Source organism: Thermobia domestica, chromosome 1 (genome assembly GCF_964235325.1).
Source record: "Thermobia domestica chromosome 1, izTheDome1.hap1.1, whole genome shotgun sequence".
NCBI lineage: Eukaryota > Metazoa > Arthropoda > Insecta > Zygentoma > Lepismatidae > Thermobia > Thermobia domestica.
The window spans coordinates 166,295,804-166,310,868 of record NC_137454.1 but is presented as its reverse complement, the minus strand read 5'-3'; the positions used below and the strand labels follow the sequence as shown (position 1 = coordinate 166,310,868).

General features: G+C 33.2%; 1 protein-coding gene across 3 annotated transcripts in view; it reads left to right on the top strand.

Moving 5' to 3' along the window:
- Positions 1-15,065, top strand: part of LOC145690770 (uncharacterized) — a 132,067-nt gene that overhangs the window by 116,024 nt on the left and 978 nt on the right. For all 3 annotated transcript variants that reach the window (XM_081766013.1, XM_081766031.1, XM_081766022.1), the window contains 3 exons: positions 556-669; positions 1,489-1,607; positions 6,085-6,431. In XM_081766013.1, the coding sequence (XP_081622139.1) occupies positions 556-669; positions 1,489-1,607; positions 6,085-6,431 (580 nt within the window). The remainder of the gene's footprint in view (positions 1-555; positions 670-1,488; positions 1,608-6,084; positions 6,432-15,065) is intronic.

Below are 15,065 nucleotides of genomic sequence, written 5' to 3'. Positions count from 1 at the left end.
GGACCAACAAAAATACTAGTTTAAAAGAAAAATATAGTTTGTATTTATCAAAATTACATTTCTTTATAGTACATATTAATACAAAGTATTTAAATAATGAGTGAGTTCCGTACAAAAGTTATTGGGATGCCAATGGCTTCATAAAGCTTAACAAATTCGTCTGACAACACAATGTCTTCTTTTAATTCACGCAGAATTTCTTCGAAGCAAGATAATATTTTTTTTATTTCTTACTTTGTAGCCATAATCGTGCAAGTAGAGTTTGCGCTGAACGAATCCAATGCATATCACAGCAAGAGAAATAATGAAGACAGCGAGCAGCATTGTTGCCAAACAAGAAAATAGTGACGACAGTGTTGCCAAATGAAAAAAACTAAGAACTACGTAACTCCGAGTTCGCGTAATTCGGTATATTACTGTAGTAGAGTTTGGGAAGAGCATTCGGATAAGCCACTATATTTAATAATACTCGTGTTGAATACTTTCAAATTATTTTGTTGAATAGAATATTGTAAATTTTACGAAATGTGTTTTCATTTATTGGTGTCATTTCAGTTTTGTTCCCTATTGTACACTTTATGGATGACCGAGAAAGTGTCAAAAGAAGATTACAACAAGGCTGTCTCCTGGATGAAAGTGCTCTTGGAAGTAACTTTGTTCTTCACCAAGGTGAGTTATTTCATTAGAAAAACAATTCAAGCCAAGAAGCGGAGAATGATTATCAATTTATATTTTTTTTAGCCGCTGCATCTGTTGCTTTCAAGATAAAGGAGGATGAAACTTTATTGTGTATAAACTTATAATAATCGAACTATAAAATTATAACAATTTACACAGACATATTAAATGTCACACTTTGCTACCCACCCTTTCCATTGGGACTATTTCAATTATTGTTAATTTCTTCAAGAATTGTTAGTTCTATTCTTTTTGCTTTAAGTAATTATTTTAATAAAGAACTTATTTATCTTGTTTTAAATCATAAACATAAACAACAACAGTTTGAATGAACAATGTGTTAATTTTTTTCAATAGCACAAAGTGTTAAGTTAGTTCTTGCAAATAATATTGGAAAATACATATCTGTGCATTAAACTTGATCGGCATTCGATAAATTAATTGCGGTACGCTTTGGTCTCTATATGTAATTCAGAACCCAAGTATCAGCACCATGTGTTTAGTTGAAATCTTTATTACTTGCTACTACTCTTGTGTAATAATCAGAATAAATCTAATTGGGATTCATAGAATTAAAAGACTTAAAAAAAAAAAAAGTTCGAAATAAGTTATTAGTTAAGAACAATTAATGTTTGACAAAGAGATATTACAGATTCAGAAATCTTGCAACTGCCAAAATGATATAAATCTCACAACCACTTAACTAAATTTAGGGAGAATTTTGTTATTTCATTACTCTTACTTCTTGTTTCACTGTTTCGATCTTCAACTTAAATGTTTAAGTTGTTTATGAATATCCTATTCTCATAGGTGTTTACCGAGAGATTAGAAGCATTGTGCCAGAAACAGACTTACCAGAGCCTTCATCGCCGTACAGTTATGGCTACATGCTCATTGGATTTAAAAGCTTAGAAAGAAATTTTAACCAGGTAAGCGCTTAATACCTCTTCTTTCAGGACTGAAAACAAATCCAAACAAATATTTTTAATATCTCTTAATATTGTTTAGAAAAGTGAAATTTTAGAATGCAAATTTTTCTCTAATTTATTATTGGAACAACTAAGCACGATGAATGAAAATGAATTAGTTCAGAACGAAAACTTTGAGTATTACTAACAAAAGGGAAGTGAATATTTGAATCTTTTTCTAAGTGCATTATTCGTCTTTATATATAAGCTATAAAACGATATATAAAGGACTTATAAGCCCTTAGCAATTACTTTTATTATTAGAAATTGTGACTGGGCACATGCAAAGGGTATTTCGTATAGACAACAGCGTTATCATATATTCTAAAAGATTTACAACTACCATTCAAAACTTTAATATCAATCACAGAATGTTTCGGGGGACTTTGGACCCCTTCAATTGGGTTAAAAGAAACAAATATACATAATTTGGGTTTAGAAATTCATTACATTAAAACCATTAAAGGAACATGTTTAGTCAATTTCTATCCTTAATCAGGCTTTTACCAATCCTTTAAGTGTATAACAAGATTCTGGTAAATTAGCAAGCCTATATATTTTTTTTTTTTAAATAACACTGAAATTGATTTTTTTTTTAAATGTCGGAATACAAATTTAATCATGGCTATTTAGGTTTTATACAAAACGCCTTCAGCACTTTTCTATTGATATTCTAGTTTGATTTATACAAAACCTTAATTTTGTTTATACCATATAGGCTATCATTTCTTAAATACTGTAGCAAGAATGATTTTGGAAATTCATTATTAATATCACTGACATATTCCTTTTTGTTGTTTGTTTGTTTGTCATAATATACCATTTTAGTTGGTTAAATTGGAATTTAGCATTCCTGTATGGAACAGACGTTGATCTATATTTTAAGGTGAAATTCGAACCACCGTAATATGTTTAAATGTAAAGGCTCTCTCGCCCGGGATTGAACCTAGGACCCTGTGCAGCAAATACACGCGCGAGTTAGCTACTAGACCAATGGGAAGGACTACTCCTTTATTTTTTCCTTGTCTTTATACAAAATTCATTATTTGATCATGAAACCTCATAAATCTTATTGTTTTACAGGTCATCAGTGACGTAACTTGTATAGTCCATCAGATATTTTCGTACGTTTCTATGCGTCATCTTATTTTGCTAGTAAAGGTTAGGTAAACTTATCCACTTTCAACTCCTGTCCTGTTTATTCTGTGTGGAAGCTCTGTTAAACTTTACTCAGGCAATATATATATATATATATATATATATATATATATATATATATATATATATATATATATATATATATATATATATATATATATATATATATATATATATATATATATATATATAATTTCGTTAACACCAGTCCTAGTAGTTTCTTCAAGCTAATTCTTTCAAGGTTTTATGACGTTACTTGATTTAATCCTATTTTATGCTTTCTTAACTTGAACTATAAAATATTCTGATTTTGTGAATCATTAAAAGTGTTAATATAACTAAAAGTTAGCCTGCAACATTACGATACTTTAATTAACTTTTAAAACTGAGTTTAATTAACTTTTAAAACTGTACTGAAAGTCATCTTTGCAGATACCTCAGCATATAATTATATTTACATAAATTTTGTTAATTGGAATTTGAATCCGACTTATTATGTCTCATTGTCTACCTAAGTTATCTTTATTTAAATTTAATTTTAGTTCTTTCTTCGTGGTAAAATGTGATTCGTGAAATGAAATAAGAACTTCCAGTTTTACGTTTCACGATTATACCATGTAGGCTAAAGCAGACGGTGATGATGGGAATGAATAAAATGGTGGAATGAAGAAAATGACAGGAAACGGGAGAGCATCAAGAAAACTCACGCACATGATGTTTGTCCATCACAAAGCCCACTTACCGCGAATTCGTATTATCGAACCAGGACCCCGTGCACTAAAGATGACACAATGTGACTCGTATACAGATATTTCACTAATGATGAAGTTTTTGAAATATATTTACTTTTTTGATTGAATGTTTGGTGTCACTTGTACATCTTGATAATCCTCAAACTGTTTGATTCATATTTTTGGCATATCTAACATGTTCCTTTATCCTATATTCTTTTTTATTATACTGGCATATGTATGATTACAATCATCATAAACCTCATATGACCTTGAATTTACTTCCTCATTCACATTACTTTTGTAGCCTTTTAACGACTTCTCGAGATTTGTTAGAGACTAACAAATGCCCCCACGTGTTACCATGGGCAATATTTTGTGTTCGTCCTTCTGTACTTTCCGGACTCGAGATCTCGCAAAAACTTCGAATGTCCCAAATGGGCATCTTAAAAAAGTACCACCTTTTTCTTCCATTCCAGGTCAAACATCTAAAGCGTTTAATTATTTTAGATTAGAAGTTTAAAACACCAAATTTCATGTGTCTATCTTTAAGAGATTTATATATATATATATATATATATATATATATATATATATATATATATATATATAACAAAAGTCCGGGAACACTTTTTAAAAAATTATTGTGGCCAAACGAGTAGTAGTACAAGGCAACAAAGAATATAAAGAGTAAAGCTATAAGTGGTTTTAAACAACACTCTCTTTATAAGCACTCTATATGAGAATCATGTGTGACCTGACAAATGTCGACTCGATAATCGAATTCTTGCCACACACAGCCGACATATCTTCCAAGACTGTGGCTGTTACTTGTTCAATTGTCCTTTTGAGTTCTAAAACAACACGTGGACGAGAAGGGACATATACAAGGTCCTTTACGTAACCCCATAAAAAGAGATTTAAAAATCACAAGAGGTGATATCCGGGAGGCCATTTTAGAACACAATGATCGGTAACTCCACCATGATCAATCCAACGATTGGGTAGCTCTGCGTTCAAATATGCTATAATACCACATTAAAGTTGTGGGGAAGCCCCACATAACTGAAGGACAAAGTGCTCTGAATCAATTTGTACCAGTTACAGTTTGCTCTTCAAAGAAGAAAAAAACATAAAGTTTCTTATGAGACATAGAACAAAAAAACATTGACCCTTGGAGAATCTCGCTTGTGTTCAACAATGTTATGTGTGTTTTCTGTTTCCCAAATTCTACAATTCTGCCTGCTTACTTTACTTTCCCATTTGTATCAAAATATTTCCTCGTCCGAAAAAGTTATCAAATTTACAAAAGCATCATCTTTGACCTGAAACGCATAACAAAACTGGAATCGCTGGTCTTTGTCTTTAGGATATAACTTTTCCACTAGCTATAGTTTGTACGGTTTGATGTTTAATTTTTTGCACAAGACACGCCACACAGTTATTGTTGACATTTACAACTCACATGAAACTCTGCGTATAAATTTTCTTCGACTCCTTGTAAAAGCTTCTCTTACTCGTTTAATGTTATTTGCACTGACACCTGCCTGGCCACTTCTCTTCTTGACACACAAACATCCAGTTTCAACAAACTTTACATGCCAATTGTAGATTGCCTTTTCCGTACTTCATATCAAATTTTTGAGGGACATCCGTTGGACTCTTTGTTTTGTCAAATGCTAGTACACAGAAAGCCTTCTGGGCTCCAAATGCACCGTCTTCATTATGACACCATCTAGTCATGATATGTGGAACTATACATAACATCTTCAATGAGAAATAAAACTTACAACATTACAATTTGAAATGATGTACTTTGTTATTCTGTAATGCTTCGTTTGGCTACAATAATTTTTAAAAGTATTTCCGAACTTTTGTTACACGATGTATACCTAGGTATATCTATGTAATATGTATGTGTGTGTGTGTGTATGTATCAGGGGCATGGTAGCTCCGTGTACCTTACGTTAGAAATCCTATGTTCTGTCCAAATTTTAAATTTCTAGCTTTAGTGTTTGGCCTGGACGTTGTTTAGTCACTCACTAAAGATTCTTCTGTAAATAGAAATTTTAAACTCTACCTTGAATCCATATTTTGTTTTAGTCTTTGCAATGTAAACGATAAACATGCCCATAACGAGAAAAAAAAAATCCATTTGTCTATTAATCTTTTTATTCCTTTTCGTGTGTGAGTTGTGAGTCATGACTGAGTCCCTTTCTACCTGCTCAACGTTTGTAGTTCCAATTACACTGAAATTTAGTCTGTTTAAAGTTAAACATGGGGCAAACGTGGTTCTTCATTCCTTACTCTGAAGCTTTTCCTTATCGATAATATATATTCCTATTCACATATATTATTTAGATAAACCTATTATTTTTGTTCAAATTTTGTTTTATTAACACAAAGGATTTGTTGCATTGTATTGTTTTGTTAAGGATTTCAACATAATCTCTGAACATAATATTATTTACATTTTAGTTACTTTTCTCCCATTCAAGATGTTAAACACATCTATAAAGTTAAATTTCATTTTTATCATTTTATTCCAGGTAATGATCGACACATGGAAGGATTGGACAGGAGCTCGGTTCATTTACATGTATCTTCATGATGATTTAGGACTTTCTAGAATCAGCTTTTATCACAGAGAAGCACCAAATGATTTGGATCTGTTCATGTATATCGTCCTAGTGGAGTGTCAAAACGTGACTGAAGAGAATCATGTGAGATTGTTGGACTTTGCTCAGAGGTTGCGTGTAGAACGTATGACCGGTTACATTTCTGTTTACAAAGTTGCTTCCAATGTCGATCCTCCAATGGATAACGGCGCCGACAGCCTCAGTGTTTTGCTCCGAAGCCTGGAAGATAGTCCTCAGCCAACGAAAATTGAAATATGGTAAGTGTTATCTAGATGGAACACACATGAAGATAGTTAATTTATGTAAACAAAACGGGGTCAAGGAAAGGTGCCATCTGATAGTTGAAAATAACATGTCATGTGTTGGAGGCATTGTTGACAAAGATTTCCGTTGCCAACAATAAAGTCAACAGATCTGGCGATAAACTTGAAACGTTGAACAACTCATACTTCTATGATCGTAATAATATGGGAAGATTACTTGTAACGTATGATTTCCAAATAGCAAAAATAACAATACTTAAAATATTTGACAGAAGATACAACAACTAGCTACTTTTAACATGCGGTCAATGACCTTGGTTGCCTAGAAACAGCGTGAAAGAATACTGTAGTGACTGGCAAATAACCCTCTCTTTCGTTTTGTTTTCAGCACCTACAACTATTTGTCAGACGGCAAGCTTTCCTTAACATCACAATGACTCGTGTTAAAAAAAAAAAATACTAAGATACTACAAAAATTAAAGAAGAAAGAAAAAAAGATAAATTTGCGGAGACAACAGACGATGAAGACATGCGATGTAAGAGTCAACAATTTTGAATTGATTCCACTTGTTCTCTCCTTCATTTGACTACTATTTGATAATGGTCTTTTACTGAAATCTTTGTCCAGTGTGAATTACCCATTCGGCCTCGACGAGGCACTAAATTTTCGATGTTGACACAGTATCGTAATAAGCACTGTAAAGAGGAACTACTTAATTCATGAGGTAACGAACTCCAAACTAAAAAGATTTTTTTTTAAAAAAATGCGATGAGAGCTGATGTCTCGACTATATATTAACCAACAGGTGTCTGGCGCCATAAACTCTCGTGGTTTGAAAAGCCATGAAGTTAAACCTAGATGAATAGTCTCTAAAAAGTATCAATATAGATTACATGATATCGGTCCAAATTATTTTAATGAATGAATTATGTGGGTTTTTATTTATTTATTCTTTCGAATTTGTGCCTTGACAATTTAAACATGAACGAATTTTACCGAAAACTTTTATGAAAATCAGAATGATCAAATGGAATAAACCTTCAATTTAACAATAAAATTATTTAAACTCGTGTCTTTTTAAGTTTCAACTATAAACATATTAATGAATATATGAGTGGCTCGGGCGAACATAATGGTAAACACCATTTCCGGTGAAATTAAGTTAATAGGTGGAATGAGTAGTGATCGAACCACAGAAGAGTATGTATGTAGCTTAATTTGGAGAATGTACCTATAGATGAAGTCAGAAATCTGATAAAATTGCTCGAGACATAACGTGAAGCTTTGGTTTCTTTTTTTAACGTTATAAAATAAAATTTTAGGTTGAAGAGATGATGTTTCAGAAAAGTATCAATTTCTTCTATGGATTCTATTTTACATTTAATACCACAATTCCACATGCAAAGCAAAGCGGTGCCATCATATTGACAAAAACTCAAATTACTGTTGAATTTTCTAGTTATAGAAATACGTAGCTTTATTGATAGTGGTCTTATATTTGTCCCAGAAATACAAAGAAAAGTACACTTTCTTGTAAGTGCCTTCGGTGAGCTTCATAAGGCTGAGATCCTTTAGATTTGGCGTCATAATGACTTCCAGGTCATGTGATAATGTTGCCAGGTTAAAAATAAAAAGAGATTAGTAAAAGTGAATAAAAACTCATAGAGCCGATTGGTCGATAAGAGTAATAGGGAGAAGAAGTAATCATTGCGTAAAGAAAAATCGAATGTAATAAATTAATAATAATAATAATAATAATAATAATAATAATAATAATAATAATAATAATAATAATAATAATAATAATAATAATAATAATAATAATAATAATGTTTAAATGTTTATTCGGCAGCAAACAGCATACAGCCACTAGTGCGCCAAAAGAAAAAAAAAGAAAAAGAGCGCATGCAATACTAATTATATCATGAGATTATACATAGGGTTATACATTGTAATATGAAGATACAAATGAAGCACAAATATTAAAAACAGGGGGCAGCGGAGGCTCAGTGGTAGAGCGCTCACCTCTGGTGCTTGGGGTCCCGGGTTCCATCCCAGCCCCCGCCAAGTGAACTTTTGGGTGTACAAACACCGTGTGCGTGGGTATCCTCGGGGTTCTCCCGTTTCCTCCCACTCTTCATTCCACAATTTCATTCATTTCTCATAATCACCGTCTTCTTTAGCCTAACCGGAATAACCGTGGGACGTAAAACTCAAAGATTTCATTTCAAATATTAAAAACAGAATAAAGAGTAGCAATATATAAATAAGAAAGCAGATAATTACTGAATATGAAGTAGAAAATTAAAAAAAAACTAAAAAAAGAAAGACAAATGATTGTTCCATAACACTCATGAAAGACAAAACTCGCGTAGTAATACTTTACAAAAATGACCTCCAGAAATACCAAAAATTAAGAAGCAAACAAACATATGTATCTGTTCAGAATTAAAAAAGGGTTCATACAATTGATAAAAAAATACAATATATATATATATATAAAACAAATCCATACTGTACTTAATAAAAATACAAAACAAAATTAAGATAATATCAATTGCAAACATAAAAATACTGAGAAATTTCATATTTTATTTTAAAAAATACAAAATAATTTACGCACCTTCTTGAAACTCTTATGAAACACATCAAGAATAGGTAAAAGTTATTAGCTGTTTCTATAGTTCTATATATTGAAGATCTAATTAAATATTTACTCTTAAACGAGTCAAAATTTCTAATGTTTCTGTGAGGAATTTTTATAGAGGAAAAGTTCTCCAGAGCAAAATCTCCATGCAGAATTTCATGAAAAAAATTTCAAGTCAAAGAGTCGACGCCTGTCACACAGAAAAGGGAGATTAAGATCCGTCCTTATGCCTGACAAGCTCGCCCCTCCTATTTCTTTAATTTTCCATTTTAACCAGGCTAGGAATGAATTTTGAACTGATTCAATTGAGGAACTAAAATAATTTGTTTCACTATTCCAAATCACTGGACAATATTCAAGATGAGACCTAACATTGCACATATAGAAAATTTTGCAGGTGTTAATATTAGTAAAGTTTCGCCATAACCATTTCAGCATTGTTAATTTCTCCTAGCTTTGGAGATTGCAACCTGACGATTTTTCTGAAAAGCAATTTTTCATCTAATATTTCCCTACCCCTAAATCTCTAACATGCTTGACGAATTGGATATGTTGATTTCCTATCCTGTATTTGTAGATTAAAGGGTTAACTTTCCTTGAAAATGTTATTCCTTGCGTTTTATTGAAGTTCATGTGTAGGCAATTCTCTTCGGACCATTTCACTATGATTTCTATATTTTTTTGCAAAGCATCTTGATTTTGTTTGACTTAATTTGACTGAAAATTTTAATATCATGAACATGCAAAAGATACTTACATGTTAAATCAACACAAATGTCATTAATATATAGCAAAAACAATAGAGGACCAAGATTAGAACCCTGGGGTACCCCGGAGGTATTACTATGAAAAGCAGATTCCCTTTATATTTTACCACAAATTTTCTTTCATTTAAATATGAAGTCAACCAATCAATAATACAGTTAGGCAAGTTATATCTTTTCAATTTGTTTATCAATAAGTGATGCGGTAATTTATCAAGTGCTTTAGCAACGTCGAAGTAAATAGCGTCAACTTTACCACCAGCCCAAATAATTGGAAGCGTATAATGCATAAGACTTGCTAAATTAGTTATTACAGATTTACCAGCCATAAATTCATGTTAGTTTATATTAATTTCATCCTTTGCTTTATTATACACATATTTATAGATTATTTTCTCACAGATTTTCGGAATTACCTTCATTACAGAGATTAGTCGAAAATCATTAATAGACTTTCCATTAGTTTCAGGTATGGTGTTATAGAAACATTTTTTATACATCAGGATAATTACAAGTGGATCAATTCCAACTAAACAAAGAAGACAATACTGGTTCAATTATTTCACCTATTCCCTTAATAATGAAAGCTGTAATACAATCTATTCCACTTGACGATTTAATCTTTAAAGTTCTGATAGCTTCCAATACATGTTGAATAGTAATTTCTGGGGGTTTGACCAAATTTTACAGATAAAAATTGATTTTTAGTAGCACTAACCGAGAAGGCTTGGAAGACTGATTAAAAATAGCGAACTTTTCAGCCAACATACTGTCATCCGTCAACAAAAGATCTTTGTCAATAATACCAGATATTACCTTATTTTTTGAACCATTTACATATTTCCAAAATTTTTCAGGGGCAATATTAAGATCATTTTCTATCTTACTAAAATCAATTTGCCTGTCCACATTTAATTGAGTTTTGAAAGCTCTTCTACAATTAGAAAAGACTATATAATCATGTTCACATTGAGAAGTTTTGTATTTTTTATGAGCCTGATTCTTTACTTTTCATAAAGAAATCAATTTTTTCGAATGCCATAGGGGAAATTTAGATTTTTTAGGCCTAGATTTAAAAATACTACAACACCAATCAGCATTAGCAGTTTGAAAATACAAGGATAAATAGTCACCTTTAGCATATAAAAATCTTTCAGTGGATTCATATACTTTACAAACACTGGATAAAAATACTTTAGTTATAATTGAATAATGGTGTACATCAGGAGCCAACATATAGTCATCATGTCTTTCCGACACTATAGATGCATTTGTTAGAACTAAGTCTAAATCCGATACTGCTGGTTCAACACTTAGATTCGTGTTATCCAAAAGAACTTGACAATAACTGAAACCTGACTTTAGAGTAATAGTGTAATTCTGGTAAGGGCTATTTAACCAATCTATTTTAGATATATTCAAATCTCCCAAAGATTAATACACATTTTTTAACAAGTTAAGCTTATTGGAGATACAATTTAGATAGTTCTTAAATACTTCAAGGGAAAATGTTGGATGAAAATAAACACAAGAGATCAGAAGATTCTTCGTTGATTTACACTTAAGTTCAATCCAGACGCATTAATTTACACTTTCCAAATCATATCTTCGAAACACCTGAAAGTTATTTCTGACAGCTATTAAAGAACCACTACCTATATTACCAGTTTCTTCACTATAACACCTGTTCGCTCTGAAGCAAGTATATATATATATATCTGGGAAATAATCCCGATCACTATGAATTTCAGATAACCAAGTTTCGGTTACAGCCACAATATCATAGTCACAACTAGAAATTGAGGAAAAGAACTCGTTACTTTTAGTACGCAATCCACGAACATTCTGATACCAAATTGACTCTCCATGTTTAGCATGAGAATCAGCATTTCTAGGAAGTTCATCCTGATTTCGTAATTTTCCAAAGAAAGGATCAATTAAAAGACCTCTAAGTCACACCTCAGGATCACTGATAATAGAAAAGTATTGTTCGTTTACCTTAACATGGAAGGAAGAGTAAGAATCATACTTTGTTTTTGTGATTTACAGTCCGCATCACTTAGTTCTTGATACAGAGAGAGTGGTACGGGTGAAAATGTGATTTCTACAGAATACGCAGGACACTACCTTCACTAATACCACGATCTCGTGCGATCTGCCGCGTAGATACATGAGGATTTATTGCAATAGCGGCAAGTACATCAATGGCAACGTCTTCATTTTCTACGACTCTTCTCCGGACACCATAGCGTCCACGCATGTTGCCTGTCTGCCGCAATCGTGCTGCTAATCTCCGCAGCAGATTGTGGCAAATAGCTTGTCGCTGTGGATAGCGTTCAGCGTATAATCGAGCTGCAGCCCTATAATTTTCCCGGCATTCCCCTAAAATCATGAGCATTTGGAATGCCTCCAAATTCTTATACTGCATGAATGTTATTTGCTACCGACACTTCCTATTACAATCACTCAAACATCAACACAATCAAAGAGGTTTCACTGCTTGTGGAAGTTTAGTATTCGTCCCGTCACGAGCTTGTAATGCACAGGGGTAGTAGAACTCAATGTACGACACCTTGTCCACTACACGGACCACTTTAACTCACTGCAGAGGTTAATCACTTTCGGGCTCTACACGCTTGTGTTACCGCATAGCCTATGTCTTGTGCAAGATCATGTACGTGTTAGCTACTGGATCTACAAGAGTACCACCACACAATCACTGGCAACGATAAATGAGTGTGCTGTTCGAAACAACGACAAACAAGCCCACAACATATGCTTCCGGATTTGGGAGATATTTCATATTGTACGTACGCACATAAGATACATCGCGCTTCCACATCATTGTGGGTCTGGGCTACCCTTGGCTTAGGCCCCGAGTTAATCCTACAAAGGCGTCGGCGCTTGTTTGCCAGGGCATGGTTTGCAGGTACCCTCCCGGCATTCGCCTGGTGTGACTGGGGACACCCTCGCACCATCTGACTTTCACCTAGTAATGCGACCGGGTTGCTGCCACAGAGGAAGAAATATGACAACGTGTTTCCTCTCGACGTTTCTCCCATTGTGCGCTTGTTTCAATGGTGGCACAACCAATCCCTGTTTCCATGTCAAATTTTGCAGATGACCCCCGTTGGAGATATTCACAATACGCCACTGGTGTCGCTACTATTTTTATTGACGTCTACACATACGATTTGGTAGTTCAATTGTTTATTTGACGGCTCTATGTGCATAATTAGCTGAGATAAAGGCCTGCTACGGGTAGTTAGATACAAGTCTGCAACAACGCCTCTAACGGCTAAATGGGAAAGAATATGACAAAGTTTGTCCTCTAAAAGTTACATGATATTTAATGTCCTTTCGAACGATTCCAACAGTTATACCACTTTCCATTTCAAATTTTGAAGTTGCCCCCAGTTGGAGGTATTCACGAGACGTCACTGGTCTCGCTACTATTTTTATTGCATTCTACACATATGATTTGGTAATGCAATTTTTTGTTTGAAGACTCTACGTGCAGTATTACCTGCAATATAGGCCTGGTACGTTGTTATTGAATCACCCTGTATATATATATATATTTATGAGGGGGCAGGAGGGTAATGCTAAGGTATGTATGTATATATGTATTAAAGATAGAAACATTAAAATACTTTGAAATACATTAAAATTACACAGCACATAAAGGAAAAGTTGTGAAATTCCCGTATGAGCCGTCAGAAAAGTAAATTCTTATAATTTTGTCAGACGTTGGCAGAAGTAGCATTTTACATAGGCTAAACAAGATAATGTAATCGTATAACAAGATGTTTTACTGTTTTCATTGAAAATTTATGATTAGAGCTCAGATCTGTATGACCTAAGATCTTTGAAAATCTACATGCATTTATGCTCTAAAAATGGAGAAGTATGACCTAAAATATAATCTAATAAATAAAAGTGTCTATGGGCCTGTAGAGGTGGGTGGAAATGACCTCTCTGAGTATTAATTTATACTAATAAGTAAATTAAAACTATACTAACATAAAGTGACTGTGGTGACTCAGGACGCTCACCTCTAGACGCGTGGGTCCCTAGTTCGTTACCAGCTCTTGCCAAGTTGGCTTTGAAGTGGACAAATACTGTAGGCGTGTTTTTTCTCGGAATTGTCCTTTCCACTTTCGTCATTCCACCATGATAATCCATCTCATCATCGGTACATAAACGTTGGACATTAAACTTGTATATGTAAGAATCATCTCCCTTCCTAGCAAATGCTGAAATGATGCTGGTAAAAAAAAAAAAAAAAAAAAAAAAAAAAGCAGCGCAACTTTACAGTACTAGAACACTTTAACTTTAGGCATTTTGAAACTCAGTGATGTCAGATATTATGGCAAAAGCCTTTCCAACTTTTTTAAATATAAGTGTATGAGTTTGTTAAATAATAACACATACTAGAAAACTATACATACGTTCAGTGTAAAAGGAGAGAAAATAAGTCATCAGCAATGAGTCAGGAAGTGGCCCGGGGAAATTCTCCTGTGTTCAAAATGGATTACCAGTACTTTTGTAATACTACTTTCCATGTACTTTATGTTTCCCCTGGATGTGCATGGAAATATTTTCCACCAATATGCAACGAAGAAACTGGACTTACTTTGCAGGAGAAGAGAAAGGTAGAATTAGGATTCAAGTGGAGATTTCTTTTTCAAAAGTAATCGATGCTACGCCAGGTTACCCAAATTTGACCCGCTCACAGATTCCTTCAAATCCTGTTATACTTCTAAGAAGGAAAGTTCCAAATAGCTTTGTTGTCAATGCTGGCAAATATAATTCTTAGCAATAAATGAAATTTGCTTAAAATATGACTAAAAATATGCTTGTATCACTTTGGGTCCAAATATGACAAAAAATATGCTTTTGTATCACTTCGGGCTAAATATGACCAAAAATATGTTTTTGTGTCACTTGGGACCCAAATATAACCAAAAATATGCTTTTTGTCACTTCGGGCCCAAATATGAGCTAAAAGCTAAACATGGTTCAAATACTTATTTATATGACCAATTAAAACCGTTTTTTCGTGTTCATAATAGTCGGAAATGTGTTCATATCTAATTAGATATGTATAAAGATACCAGAATGAAAATATATCAAGAAATCCGAGCCTTAATGATTAGTTTAGATGGAAGGAGGCAGTAGTGGTACGGTTCCGTCCTTGTGTCTTTTCTAAATCC